This window comes from Felis catus, chromosome B2 (genome assembly GCF_018350175.1).
Source record: "Felis catus isolate Fca126 chromosome B2, F.catus_Fca126_mat1.0, whole genome shotgun sequence".
Lineage (NCBI taxonomy): Eukaryota > Metazoa > Chordata > Mammalia > Carnivora > Felidae > Felis > Felis catus.
The window spans coordinates 96,490,634-96,505,858 of NC_058372.1; the positions used below are offsets into that span (position 1 = coordinate 96,490,634).

At 38.4% G+C, this 15,225-nt stretch overlaps 1 protein-coding gene across 4 annotated transcripts in view; it reads right to left on the reverse strand.

Annotated features, from left to right (window-relative positions):
- PDSS2 (decaprenyl diphosphate synthase subunit 2) overlaps positions 1 to 14,632 on the reverse strand; it is a 288,760-nt gene extending 274,128 nt beyond the window's left edge. For 3 of the 4 annotated variants that reach the window (XM_045057896.1, XM_045057895.1, XR_002742389.2), the window contains exon 1: positions 14,033 to 14,632. In XM_045057896.1, coding sequence (XP_044913831.1) covers positions 14,033 to 14,328 — 296 coding nt within the window. In that variant the 5' untranslated portion in view covers positions 14,329 to 14,632. The remainder of the gene's footprint in view (positions 1 to 14,032) is intronic. The other variant, XM_011282517.4, reaches the window with a different exon arrangement.
- Between the last annotated feature and the right edge of the window lie 593 nt (positions 14,633 to 15,225).

Genomic DNA, 15,225 nt, shown 5'->3' on the forward strand with positions numbered 1-15,225 from the left:
ATGATGAAGAATATCTGATACACACACACACACACACACACACACACACACACACACACACACACACAGGAATATTATTCAGCCAAGAGAAAGAAGGAAATCCTGCCATTTGGAAAAACATGGATGAACTCACAGGACATTATGCTAAGTAAAATAAGCCAGAAAGAGAAAGACAAATACTGTATGATCTCACTTATATATGGAATCTGGAAAAAAAAAAAAGGGGGAATAAGGGGGTCAAACTCAACCCATACAAAGAGACGGCAGAATGATGGTTACCAGGTACCAGGGGGTAGGAAAAATGGGGAGATGCTTGTCAAAGGGTAAAAGCTTTTAGTCACAAGAGAATAACTACTGAGGATTTAATGTACAGTATGGTGACTATACTTAATAACACTTTATTTTACACTTGAAATTTACTAAGAGAGTAGATCTTAAGCATTCTCACCACACACGCGTGCACACAACACATACGCACACAAAGGTAAGCTATGTTATATCAAACAATCATGTTGTACACTTTCAATATATATAATTTTACTTGACAATTCACCTCAATAAAGCTGGGCAGGGGGAGAAATGAATAGATTATAGCAATCTCCTGCCAGGCCTTCCTGCCTCCAGTTTTTCTTTTCTGCAACCCTCAACCTTCACAGCTGCCAAAAGTCAGCTTTCAAAAGACGTATCTATTCAAGTTTCTCTACTACTTAACCTTTGTAGTCTCCACTGACCCCAAAATAAAATTAGATCTTAATACTATATACAAAGCTCCTCAAAATGTAGCTACAACTTTTCCTTTATTTTTTAAATCAGCTTTATTTATTTTGTAGCAGCTTTACTCACAGTAGCCAAAAGCTAGAAACAGTCAAAATGTTCATTTAAGGTGAACAAATTGCTTTATAACCATGCAAAGGAACACTCTTGAGCAATAAAATGACAAACTCAGTAACATTTACTAACAATAAAATGTACCCATCTTAAGTATACAGTATAATGTTTTGTCAAATGTATATATCTCTGTAACCACCACCATAATAAAGATATAATACATTTCTAGTACCCTAACATTTCCCTTGTTCCCCTTTACGGCCCCAAGCAAACAACCGAAGTGGATGTTTTACTACCATTTTACCTATTTTAGATTTTTCATGTAAATGAAATCATACTTTGTATCTGACTTCACTCAGCATAATGTTCTTGAGATCCATCCATGTTTGAGTGAATCATTGATCAACTCATTTTTCTTTCTGAAACATATTCCATTCACCTTAGACATTTGGATAGTTTCTAGTTTATGGCTACAGTAAATATGCTCTGAATAACTGTGTTAAAATCTCTGAATGCACATTTGTTTGCATTCTCTATCATTTCAATACCCAGGAGTGGGATTGCCATGTTTTAAGATACAAGGATATGCTTAACTTTTTAAAAAATGACCAAATAGTTCTTTGAAGTGGTTGTACCATTTCACATTCCCACTAGCAATGTAGGACAGCTCCAGCTGCTACACACCCTTGCCAACATTTACTATGGTCAGACTTCCTAAAGTTACCCATTCTCATTTCTATATAGGGATTTCTCTTTCTGGTTTGACTTTGCATTTCCAGACAACTAATGACATTGAGCATGTTTCACGTACTTACTGGCTAGATAACTTCTTCTGTAAAACATCCAAATCTTTTCCAGTTTTTGAACTGGTTGTCTTCTTACTGAGACGTAAGACTTCTTTATATGTTCTAGTCATTTGTCAGACATGTGTATATTTTCTTCCAGTCTGTGGCTTGCCATTTTGTTTTAACATTTTCAAAAGAGCAGTTTTAAATTTTGATGAACTCTAGTTTTTCTTTTTTCTTCTACACTTCATGCTTTCTAAGAAATCTTTGCTTACTTCAAAGTCACAAAATTTTTTCCTATGTTTTCTTTTAGAATTTTCAGTTTAATTTTCATGTTTAAGTGTCAGATCCATTTCAAGGTTATTGTCCTTTACGGTATGAGGTAAGGATTAAAGTTCCTTTTCTCCCCCAGTACCATTTGTTGAAAATACTGTATTTTTCCCATTGACCTGCCTTGCAACCTCTGTCAAAAATTGATTACCATATACATGTGTGTCCATTTCTGAACTGTATTTCATCATAGTGATGTATATGCCTATCTGTATACCAATCCCTCATAGTCTTGCTTATTGTAGCTTTCTAGGAAGTTCTGAAATCATGTGATGTTAGCATTACAGAGTTAGTTTTCAAAATTGTTTTGGTTATTCTGGATCTTTGCAATCACTGATTAATTTTAGGATCAACTTATCAATTTTGACCAAAAAAATTACCTGCAGAAATTGTGACTGAGATTATGCTAAATCTACAGATGAATTTGGGAAGAACTGACATTTTAACAATATTAACCCTTCCAATCCATGAACATGGTATGTTTAGGTCATCTTTGATTTCCTCATTTATGTTTTATAGTTCTCAATGTACAGACTTTGTATATATTTTGTTAAATTTATCCCTTCTCATTTCATGTTTTTGCTAATATTGTAAACATTTTGCAAATCCATTTTCCAACTGTTCATTGCTAATATAAGGAAGTACAGTTGATTTATATATTTTGACATTATATGCCTTATACTTGCCAAAATCGCTTATCAGTTCTAGCAGCTTTTCTGTAAATTCTTAGGGATTTCTTAGCATGGGACGTTATTTAGATATAAAGACTAGCTTTTATTTTCTAATCCAATATGCCTTTAATTTCTTTTTCTTGACTGGCTAGAACTTCTGGCAAAATTTTGAACAGAAGGGTGAGGAAGAACATCCTATCCTAGGGAGAAAGCATTCAGTGTTTCACTATTAAGAATATTAGCTATAATCTTTCATGGATCCTTTTATATCAGGATGAAAAGGGCACCTATTGCTATGTCTTTAATTCACTTATCTTTTCTTCTTTAGCATCAACTCTGCTATTGAGTCAATTCAGAGCAAGTTTTCCTTTTACATATTAAACTTTCAGTTACAGTTGTTACATTTGACATGTATTTTTTCCTTCATTTTTATCATTAGTCATGTTTTCTTTTAAACACTTGAACATATTTATAAGAAGTCTTTGTCTGCTGATTCCATTATCTCTGTGTCTTATGGATCTGTTTCTACTGACTGATTTTTCTCCTGGGTACGGGTTATATTTTCCTGCTTCTTGAAATGTACTATAATTTGTAACTGGATGTTGGCTATTGTGATATTGTGTTGTTGAATGTCTGGATTTTATAGTCTTCCTTTTAAGAGATTTGATACGCTTTCGCTGGCACTTCTATTACTTTTAGATCAGCACGATCCTTTTGAGACTTGCTGTTCAACAAAGTCTTTCCATACTGTCCAGTTAGAAATCAAATGTCTGCCAGTTTTGTGAGAACTCTGAGAATTGTACAGCTTATAGCTCCCCAGCCTCATGGAGTTTCATCCTACTCATGTGTTGCTTATATTTCAACAATACACTCAAGTGTGCACCTTAGATTTCTGGAGCCTTTCTCTGTGTACTCCCTCCTCTTCCAGATTCTGCTCTGCAATTTCCAGCTGCCTTCACTTCCCCAAAATCTAATCTGTCTCCTCAAACTCAGCAATGCCACCATCCTCCACTGGAGTTCACCCTTTCTGTGTTGCTATTTGGAAAATACCTCCCAGCAGGAAGCCAGAGTGATAGTTCTCACCTCATCTGTTTACCTCTCACAGGAATCACAATCCTGTACTGCCTTGTACTCCAAGAATACAATTGTTTCATTTTTTTTTTTTTTATCCAGTTTTCTACTTGTTTACAGTGGAAGGTAAAGTCCAGCACAGGTTACTCTATCTTGGCAGAAGCAGACATACATGTTCAAGCTATCCTTTTTGTCTCATCCCATCCCCCACGTTCAGCCCACACCAAACGACTACTTCCTTACACCTCGCTAAGCAGTTTCTTGTGTTTTAATTTAGCTTCCTGCCTTGGTCATTTCCTTCTCATCCACCATGACCCAACACTTAGGTCACCTCGCCTTTGAAAATCTTCAATTTTCTACAGAGATGTTTTTCTCCCTGTCTCCACAGCATATTGGTCACACATACTATAGTATTTATCCCAAGGTACTCTCACTATTTGCACATCTCCCCCACTAAAATGAACTTTCTAATAATAATGGAAATTGCTAACATTTGGATATTTTCTATGTGCCAGATATTGTTCCAAGCACTTTACCTATATTTACCCATTTAATCTCCATAAAACCCTAACATATACGTACTGTTATCATCCTCATTTTACAAATGAAACTAAAGCACAAAGAGGTTAAGGAAATCGCCTGAGATCACATAGCTTGGCAGCGGTAGAGCCACAATATAAATCTAAAGAGTCTGATTCTAGAGCTCATGCTCATTATACTGTTTCTGATGAATTCCTGAAGGGCAGCAACTGTGTCTTATTCTTGTTTGTACATCCCATGCCAAGAGCACCTCAAACATTTGTGGAATGAATTAAAATTTTTAATTTTCTCCTAGTCATACAAAAAAAAAAAGTCCTTCATAAGTAATGCAGGTTTGTAGTCAGTAATTACAGAACTGAATCTAGAAAGGGTCTTTTATAAACATGGAGGAGACTAAAATTCATTTTCTAATAATATGTTTAAAGATCTCTGAAGAATTTTAACATGCAGAAAAGACTAAGAAGGTTTTTTAGGTAGCCAAGTTAATGTAGTGAACTCAGAAACAAAAAGTCTCTGCTAAGGAATCAACACCCCCTAAGAGAGAGATGAAATGCCATAATTTGTCTCCACTAAATGCATACTAAATTAATCCCATCTATCTAAATGTGCAATAGAGATGGAGGCAAAAGTAAAAAGATAGGGTATTTAAACAAAAATTTAATCCTAAAAGCCAAATGTGTCAACAGTAATCAATGAAAACAAACAAAGCCACACTGCTCAATGAAGTTAACTATGTATAAACAACAAAAATTTAACTAATTCTGTATGAAAAGGGTATGAGTCATTACCTTGGAAACAATTAAGTGTCTATCATATGATTATTAAAAGCATTTAAGTTCTTGGGAATAAGTAGTATATAAAACTAAAAGTACTTTGAAAAAGTAATACAGGCATCTCCTGCCTTTCAAAAGTTCAAGGTAAGCCACTTTGCTTTACAAAAGACATGCATTCACACATTTTCACCAAGCAAAAGAAATACAAAGAGGATTTTCTCTTCTATGAAAAAAAGCGAAAAGCAAACTTAGCATCCAGTGTTTGTTCTGCAGTGAGCCCTTACAGAGGCAGTGTGCACTGGGGCTATGGCTGAGCTCCTTCCCTAGGAGCCACACTCAACATCAAGCTGCCGCAGCTTTGAAGCGTGTCTGTGAGCATCTGTGCTTTATCTTCACTTATTTTGTGCATTCGTTAGCAAGATGTGTCCTAAAGTGTCAAAAAAGCCTGAGGGAGATTATTCTTTGGGTCTGAGAATGCTTAAAAATTTTCCCATGCAAATTAATGGTAACTGCTTCTTTGCTTTACGCCATTTTGGCTTATGGAAGGTTTCATAGCAGACGCTCTTCTTTCAGATAGCAGGGGAGAGCTGTAAAAATTTACACACAAATTTAAATGATTAAAAACAAAAATATATATATTGTGCACAAGTGGATAATTACATTTCATCAGCAAGATAGTAATGAACCACAGGGGGCGAGATGTACTGAGGGGAAGTGGGGGTTGATGCACCGTTGCTACTTTCAGCCTCTACCACATTACCAATCTACACCGTGTATCTGGGCTTCTACTCCAGCCTACATCGCACCGTCCAACTTGCTTGGACAGGTCCACAGTCCCTCATCCAAAGTCCCTGAAACCAATTCAAAATTTTTCTGATTTTAGGAAGGTGCATTTTACCCAGCCCTCCAGCAGGATCTGGGGCTGCACCCTGTAATCAAACACATGAATATTTCTGCAGCAAAATGCATGAATATTCACATTAAGTGGAATAAAGAAAGACTATAAATAATCTCACATCAGTTCAGGTCAGATTTATAGGCCTGAAAAAACATCCTCTTTTCTGAGCTTTTAGGATTTTTAAATAGTAGGAAAAGGACTATAGATTTGTGTTACCACATTGCATCCAATCTGCTCACTCCCGCCTGAGAAATGACAATTGCTCCCTTATCTGCCATATTCAATTACAACACTAATTTCTATACTAGTCTAGAAATGGCAGCATCTTTGGAGATCATTTATTCAAACTCCTTATTTCATTGCTTAGGAAACTAAAGCCCAGAAAAGATGGAATAACTTGTGTAGGGTCATACCTACTGACAGAGCTGAAACTAGAACATGCAGGTCTCCTATCTCCCAGGCCGACTGCTTGTTTATTGGTTCATTTGTTCGTTCGTTCATTCAATCATTCATTCTCTCTCTCAATTCAAAGTGATTCTTTTCAGTTTTTTCAAATAATTATAGGCTCGCAGAGACTTGCAAAAATAGTATAGTGTCCTATGTACCCTTCAACTGGCTTCCTTCAGTACATAGCTGTGGTACAATATGAAAACTAAAAATGAACATTGGTACATTAGTGTTAACAAAACTACAGATCTTATTCTATTCTCAGCACTTTTCTTAACCTGTATTCATTTGTGTGTATAGGTGTGTATAGTTCTAAGCACCTTTATCCCATGTACAGATTCGCGTAACCACTATCAGAATCAAGATACTGAAATGTTCCATCACCACAAAATACCTCTTTGTATTTACACCCTCCCTGCTTCCCACACTGTCAGCATAAGTGCTGACTCTAGCAAGCACTAATCTGTTCTCCATCTCCATAGTTTTGTCATTTTGAGAATGTTGTATAAAAGGAATCATACAAGGGCGCCTGGGTGGCTCAGTAGGTTTAGCATCTGACTTCCACTCAGGTCAAGATCTCACAGTCGTCCGTGAGTTAGAGCCCCGCGTCAGGCTCTGTGCTGACAGCTCAGAACCTGGAGCCTGCTTCAGATTCTGTGTCTCCCTCTCTATAACCCTCCCTGGCTCACGCTCTGTCTCTCTGTCTCTGTCTCTGTCTCTCTCTCTCTCTCAAAAACAAACAAACAAACAAATAAATAAATAAATCATACAGTACTGTAGGGACCAAGGCCAGCCTATCCCAAAATGGGCTACTTTGGCATGAGCTTTAAAAGTTAAAAGGAAAAGAAACCCAGCAGATCAAGGAAAAGCTCTTCACCTTGACCTCAACTGCACGCTCAAACCAGAAAGAAAGCTATTAACAGAGATTCCTCTTTACCTAAGAAACTTACCTGCATGACAGGGCAAGATTTGTTTTCCAAACATCTCCTTTAACCTTCCTGCTAATGGTCTTTCTCCCTTTGTAATCTCTAGACCCCAACCCCTCTCAGCTCATATATAACCATCTCCTTGCCTCATTGTCTTTGGAATTTCATGTCTATGCGGATTCCCCATACATATGCTATTAAGTTTTATTTTCTCCCATTAATCTGCCTCATGTCCTTTTGATTCTTAGTCCAGCTAGAAGGATCTTGTAGGGCAGAGCAAATTCTTCCTTTCCAACAGCATATAAACTTCTGAAATTGATGTTTTCTTTAATTGTGGTAAAATTTACCATCTTAACCTTTTTTTTTTTTTTTTTTTTTTTTTTTTGAGGGAAAGAGAGAGGGAGCACAACTGGGGGAAAGGGGCAAAGGGAGAGACAGAGAGAGAGAATCTTAAGCAGGGTCCATGCTTAGCGCAGAGCGTGACATGGGCTCAATCTCACAACCATGAGATCAGGATCTGAACCAAAATCAAGAGTTGGATGCTCAATCAACTAAGCCACCCAGGCACACCCCCCCATCTTAACCATTTTTAAGTGTACAGTTCAGTATATTCACATTGTCATGTGACCAATCTCCAGAACATTTTCATCTTGCAAAACTGAAACTCTACACCCATTAAATGACAACTTCCCATTACTCCCTCCTTCCAGCCCCTGGTAACCACTATATTACTTTGTTTCTCTTCATGAGACTACTCTAGATACCTCATATCAATGGAATAATACAGTATTTGTCTTTTGGTGACTGGCTTATTTCACTTAGCATAATGTCCTCAAGGTTCATCATGTTGTAATATGTACCAGAATTTCCTTTTTAAGGCTGAATAATATTCCATTAAATGTATATGGCATTTTATCCATTCACTTATTGATGGACATCTGGGTAGCTTCCACCTCTAGGCTATTGCAAATAATGATGCTATGAACATGAGTGAACAAGTATCTCTTTGAGACTCTGCTTTAAATTCTGTGGGATATATATCCAGAAGTGGAATTACTGGATCATATGGTAACTCTATTTTTAATTTTCTGAGGAACCACCATATTGTATTCTGTAGTGGCTTTTTACATTCCTACCAGTAGTGTGGAATGACTTATTTCATTCAGCATAATTCTTTCCAGATTCATTCAAATTGTTGTATGAATAAATAGTTCAGTTCTTTTCATTGTTGAGCAGCATTTCATTGCATGGATGTATCACCATTTGTTCAACAAGTCACCAGTGAATGACATTTGGGTTATTTCCAGTTGTTAGCTATTACATATAAAGTTGCTATAAACATTTGTGTATAGGTTTTGACATAAGTTTTTACTTCTCTGGAATAAATTCTCTGGAGTGTGATTGTTGGGTTATATGGTAAATGTATGTTTAATTTTATAAGAAACTGCCAAGCTGTTTTTCAGTGTGGCTGTACTATTTTTACATTCCCATCAGCAATATAAAAGAAACTCAGTTTCTCTGCATCTTCACTAGTCTTTCATATTGTCAGTATTTTAAATTTTAGCCAGTCTATTTGGTATGTAGTAGCTATCTCATCATGGTTTTACATTTTTCTAATGGCTAATGTTATACAAGCTTACTTATCTTTACAGGCTCTTTTTGTTCATTTTCTAATTGTACTGTTTACTTTCTCACCACTGAGTTTGGAGAGTTCTTTACATATTCTGGATACAAGTCCTTCAGATATTTGATTTGCAAATATTTTCTCCTAATCTGTGGCTAATCTTTTCATCTTATTAACCAGGTCTTTTACAGAGCACAGACTTTAATTTTAATGAAGTCCATTAAATGAAGATTTTTTTCTCTTATGAAATGGGGTTTTGGTGTTATGTCTAGTAACTGTTTCCCTAGCCCTAGATCCTGGAGATGTTCTCGTGTTTTTTTATAAAAGTTATATAGTTTTACATTTCACATTTAAATTCATTTTACATTGATCTCACAGGTATCCATTTTACTTTTTTTTTTTTTTTTTAAGGTGTGAGGTTTAGGTCAGGGTTCATTTTTTTGTCAATGATGTCCAATCATTCCAGCACCATTTGTTGAAAAGACTATTCTCCTACTGAATTGCTTTTGTACCTTTGTCAAAAATCAATTGGGCATATTTGTGTTGATCTATTTCTGGGTTCTCTATTCTGTTCCATTGATCTGTCTACTACTCTACCAATGCCACACTGTCTTGATCAATGAAATTATATCTAAGACTTAACATTATGTAGAATGATTCCTCCCACTTTTTCTTCCCTAACATTGTTTTAGCTATTCTAACTCCTTTCTTGCTGCTGATTTTACTTTACTACACTGCTTATTCTTGCTTTTAAGGTCTCCCCTACACCTACTATGGGTATGAAAGCTTGGGGAAGAAAGGAGAAAAAAGAATCACAAAGGAAACAATATGTAATATACTACCACCACCCTAAAATATTACCTATGTAATTTCTGTCCACCGATCCTAATGACATCCCAATTTCTTCATGAGAGGTTCTCTACTATTCCAGTACACTTCAGTATCTCTAAATGAAATAGCTAATATATCCCCACTACTCATTAGCCACAAGTCATTTACTTCCTTCTCGTAGATAGTTGTAAATATACTGTGTCCAACACAATGCCTGTTCATCAGGGAACACGGTCCATGTTTTAGACTTCTTTATTTTCCTCCATAAGCTTCAGTAAACATTGAGCTAATTAATTGAGGATTTCTTTTATCTAACTGGAACTTACAATATAAAGATCCTAGGATATCTAGAAGAACAAAGGTAAAAATTAGCTAATTGCTACACTGTTCCTAGTAATAAAGTCATTATTTCACCAAGTCTCAAGATTTTAAATTTAATCTCACTTCTGAATCTGTTAGAGTATACCTCTAGGCTCTTTTTCATTTTCTTGATGAGATGGCTTAGGTAAAGAAAGAGAAGGCAGTGAATAATAAATTATGGTGGTTTGCTTTTTTTCTCCCTGCTGTTTGCCCAAAATGCCACCCTTCACCCAAATTTTAAGGTTATTAGACATGATTCATCTCTAACATTCCATGAGGATTTAAACAAAAAGGAAAATGGTCCAAGGGGCTGGAATATCGATTTAAGTAAATCACAGAAACTCAAAATTTAAAATGAAACTGTAAAAGAATTTACCAACTCCAGTTTCCTATAGTCCTACCTAAATCAACTACAAGGGGTCTTTGTGTTCTTGGCTAACATACTGAGAGCATTCTCCTCTTAATTATCAATACTTTGCTGATAAGATTTCAACAAAGTAAGGTGTACATCAATTGAAAAAATATAGTTGCTTAATCCATGTTTTCAACAATAATCATACAGTCTGGAGGTGCCTGGGTGGCTCAGTTGGTTAAGCGTCCGACTCTTGATTCTGGCTCAGGTCATGATCTCACAGTTCATGAGTTCAAGCCCCACAACCAGCTCTGCACTGATGGCATGGAGTTCACTTAGCATCCTCTCTCTCCCTCTCTTTCTTCCCCTCCCCTGCTCATGTTCTCTCTCTCAAAATAAATGAATAAACTAAAAAAAAACAAACAAAAAAAAATCACAGTCTGCCTACTCTATGATCAAATGCCTGCTCCACAGCTAAAACAAATAAATACATGACTCCCTCCCTAAAAGTTGTTTGTTCACTGACTGCCTGTGAATTCTGACTGTTTAAATAAATAATTTACAATACACTATCAAAGTAAATATAATAAAACTACACATACATTAGCTCTTTTCTTACAAAATAAAGCAATCCATATGTCACCACAACACCTTTGCCAAAACTTAATTATTTTGTTCCTCTCCATTTTTTTTTGTGGTAGTATGGTACGGGGCAGGCAGGGCAAGCTGTAACCAGGAAATTTTTAGAGCCACTAGTCTTACAAGCTTTCATCTAGTGTGTCTCTGGTGGCTTCAGGAGGGATCTTCTCCAACACCCCATGTGATGCTCTAGCAACTAAGTATATGAATTATAATTCTCAGAATATACACATTAATTACACTTTTTCTAGCTCTGCCCTTTTCACTTCAATGTTTTATTACAACGACTATAATATGCACAATGCAATGTACTGCTCCAACCCCCACCACACACAGTGAAACCCACTATTTGATGACCAAAATAAGAAATTTCATAGTTGTAGTACTGCAAGAACATGGAATAATCTGAACTCAGGCATTGCTCATAAGAGTGTCAGCTAGCACAATCACTTTGGAAAACAATTTGGTATTATTTACTAAAGCTGAACACGTGCATACATTCCTGCATCTATTCTTTCAAGACAAGTACACCAGGAGACATGTACAAATACATTCACAGCAGCATTTTTCATAACAAAAATGCAAACCACCCAAATGCTGATTGAAAGAAGACTGTGGCATATTCACACGATAGGATTTCATACACCAGTGAAAAACTAATGAAGTACAATTAAACATGAAATGGATGAATCTTAGGAACAATTATGAATAAAAAACTACACATAGCAGACTCAATGCAACAAACTATCATATTTATAAATTTCAAAAGTGAGCAAAATTTAACATGGTATTATTTAGAGGAGCACTGATACAATTTTTAACAAGGAAAAATAAACACAAAATCCAGTACCCTGGGGCTCAGGGGCATGGACTGGGAAGTACAGACAGTTTCAAAAGGATTCATAAGTACAGTTTTAAAACTGGATGGAAAGCTCAATACTTTAATTATTAAGCTGTAAAACATGTGTGTGTGTGTGTGTGTGTGTTTTGAGTGTATAGCATCTAAAATCTCTGCAAAATTAATATTCCATCTATAGGACAAGTTTAGCGCAGTCATAAAATGACATTCCTGATCACTGGAGATAATGCCAACAAATAAAATCACTTTATTACAGCTATTCGGTAACTTTTGTAGTGACAAAGAAATGACAGGTGTCTCATAAAAAATTATAGCAAGGGGGAAGGCAAGAGAAGTGGGAGTAGTTATAAAAGGGCAACGTAAGGGATCCTTCTAGTGACAGAAATGTTCTCCATCTTTTTTTTTTTTAATTTTTTTTTCAACGTTTTTTATTTATTTTTGGGACAGAGAGAGACAGAGCATGAACAGGAGAGGGGCAGAGAGAGAGGGAGACACAGAATCGGAAACAGGCTCCAGGCTCTGAGCCATCAGCCCAGAGCCCGACGCGGGGCGCAAACTCACAGACCGCGAGATCGTGACCTGGCTGAAGTCGGAGGCTTAACCGACTGCGCCACCCAGGCGCCCCAGAAATGTTCTCCATCTTGACTATATCAGTGCCATTAATCTACTTCTGATATTGTACTACAGTTGTACAAGATGTTACTATTGGGAAAACTGGGTAAAACATACATTGGATCTCTCTGTATTATTTCTCCCAACAGCAGGTGAATCTATAATTACCTCAAAATAAAACTTTAATTTAATAAAAGAAAATAGGAAAAGATATTTTTGTCTAAGGCTTCTCCACTTTGGTACTACTGACACTGGGGGACATATAATTCTTCATGGTGGGGACTGTTCTGGGAATTGCAGGGTGTTCAACAGCATCTCTGACTTCTACCCACTAAATGTCAGTAGCATGCCCCAGTTATGACATCTCCATATATTGCCAAATGTTCTCTAGCAGGCAAAACTGCCCCATTTAAGAACTACTGCTTTACTCACAAAAGCAAAGAACTGTGGAAATGTTCTCAACAGAAGGAGTCTCAAGAGACATGACAACTAACTGTAATATGTGAGGCTAGGCTACTTCCTGTACTAGAGAAAAAAGCTATAAAGGACATTACTGGGTCAATTAGCAAAGCTGGAATATCAATGGTAGATTAAATAAAAGTATTGTATCAATATGAAATGTGTTTAAATAATGTAAAGAATATTCCAATGCTTAGGAAATACACGGTTAAGTATTTAGGTGTAAAGGGTCATGATGAATGCAATCTACTCTCAAATGATTCACTAGAATCATATGTGTGTTTTACATATACATATACATATGTGTGTTTTACATATACATGTAAATATTGTGTATATATGTATAGATGAATTTGATTAAAAGGTATACAGATGTGTTCTTCGTACTATTTTTATTCTTGCAACTTTTCAGTATGTTTGAAATTATTTACAAATAAAAAAGGTTTTTGTTTGTTTTTGCTGGAGGCAAAAGTTGTGGTCTTAACATCCTAATAGCAAGTTTCACAGAAGTAGTCCAGCATAACTGATAAAAATCCCAAGAGGATCGTGACTCCTGAGTGAATAAATTCCTACCTTAAGCCTGGGACATTCCCTAGAAAGAACTCTCTACCTTCAGCATATCTCCTCCTCCCCATTCTTTCTGGAGGCGACCTCTTGAACAGCGCGGAACCGAGAATCAACCTATCCCGCTTTTAAAAGACCATTCCTAGAAAGGTGACTCAAACCCACATCCTTACTCGATTTCTCCATAATTCACTGAGGCATCTTTACCCTGAATAATTAAGAAGCAAAAACACTAAAAAAGTAAGAAAACCACTTATCCGCTCCTATGAGCAAAAGGAGGAAGAAAGTTACGATGAGTGGACTAGAGGAGATAAAACACCAAATGTCTTAACAGGTCTGAAGAAAGGAAGGGGTAAAAAGAAATGAGCAGAGAGCCAGGCTGAGCGAGGCAGGAAGGGTGCATCGGCCAGGAAAAAGAACTCCAGTGGGTGGGAGTGCGTCAGGAGGAGAGGGAGCAGCTCACCTGGCCGTGGTAAGCAGAGGGTGTTGAGTCCCCACCAACTTCCGCACCTGCATAGCGATGTTGCTGAGTTCGTCGCTGAGCAGGCAGCGGAGGCTCATGAAGGACGTGGGATAGCCCACGATCTTCTCCGCCTCTGACACTACTTGGTTCCAGTGGGCCGGGGACCTGGAGGACTGACCACGCCAGGAGCCCACCGAAGAGATGGTATCGAGGAACGGGGACCACCACAGGCGTCGCGGGGAACCCGAGACCCCGAGATAACGGGGTAAGCGCAACAGCAGCCGCCGAAGGCTCATAATTTGAGTCTGGGAGTGTCAGGGATTTGGGGGGTGTCCGGAGGTGGCGCAGGGAACAAACCAGGGGCAGAGGAAGAACTTGCAGGAACTAGAAGGAACCGGCAACTCCGGACCCTGAAAGAAGGGAGAGTTCCTGGAACCGTGACTAGAAACGAACTTTAACTACAGCTTTCAGCACTTCAGGCTACACACACAACAGCCCAAGCTCAGCACTGCCCCTGGCCACCTGAGTAGAAACTACTGCCGCTTCTTAAATGGGGGACGCCATGTTGGAGGCGTGGAATACGGCCTGTCGTAAAGACAGCGAGGCGGGCTGTTCGGGAGCAAGGATTGTTCCCTACTTTACGACACAGTCGTGAACGCCCCCAGAAGGGAGGGGGGCCTTGGTAGTGAAACGCGGAAGACGAGGGGTAGGGCGAAAGTTTAGGCTCCTCCCACACCCTTCCTCGCCCAAGGTTGAAGGATTTAGGTTGTCCTGGATTGGGGTGGGGCGTGGGGGGTTGCTGTGTGGTGCTCCAACGCCCGGAGCGGGGGCGGAGTCTGATTCACCAGGGCGTGCCCAATTCCCAGCACAGAGAGGGCACACGTGAATATTTGTGTTCTGAGCGAGGGTCGGTGTCTACCAAGTGTCTTTTCGCGGCTCCCAGCCCTCCCGGAAGGAGGCGCCTCGGGCGGGGGTGCCGGCCCCTCTCGGAAGCCTCTCGCAGCTGTCCGCCCCCAGCCCCTGGCAGTGGTAGTGGAAGGGCAGGAGGGAGGGCCCCTAGGCCGGCGGGGCTTTTGGAGCTACCCGCCGCTACTCAGCATTGAGACGTAAAGTGAAGGCGTGCGGCTGAGCCCTTTTTTGCCCTCAGTTCCCAACCAGACAGAAGGTGGCGTGGCCTGGCAGAAAGGGTTCTT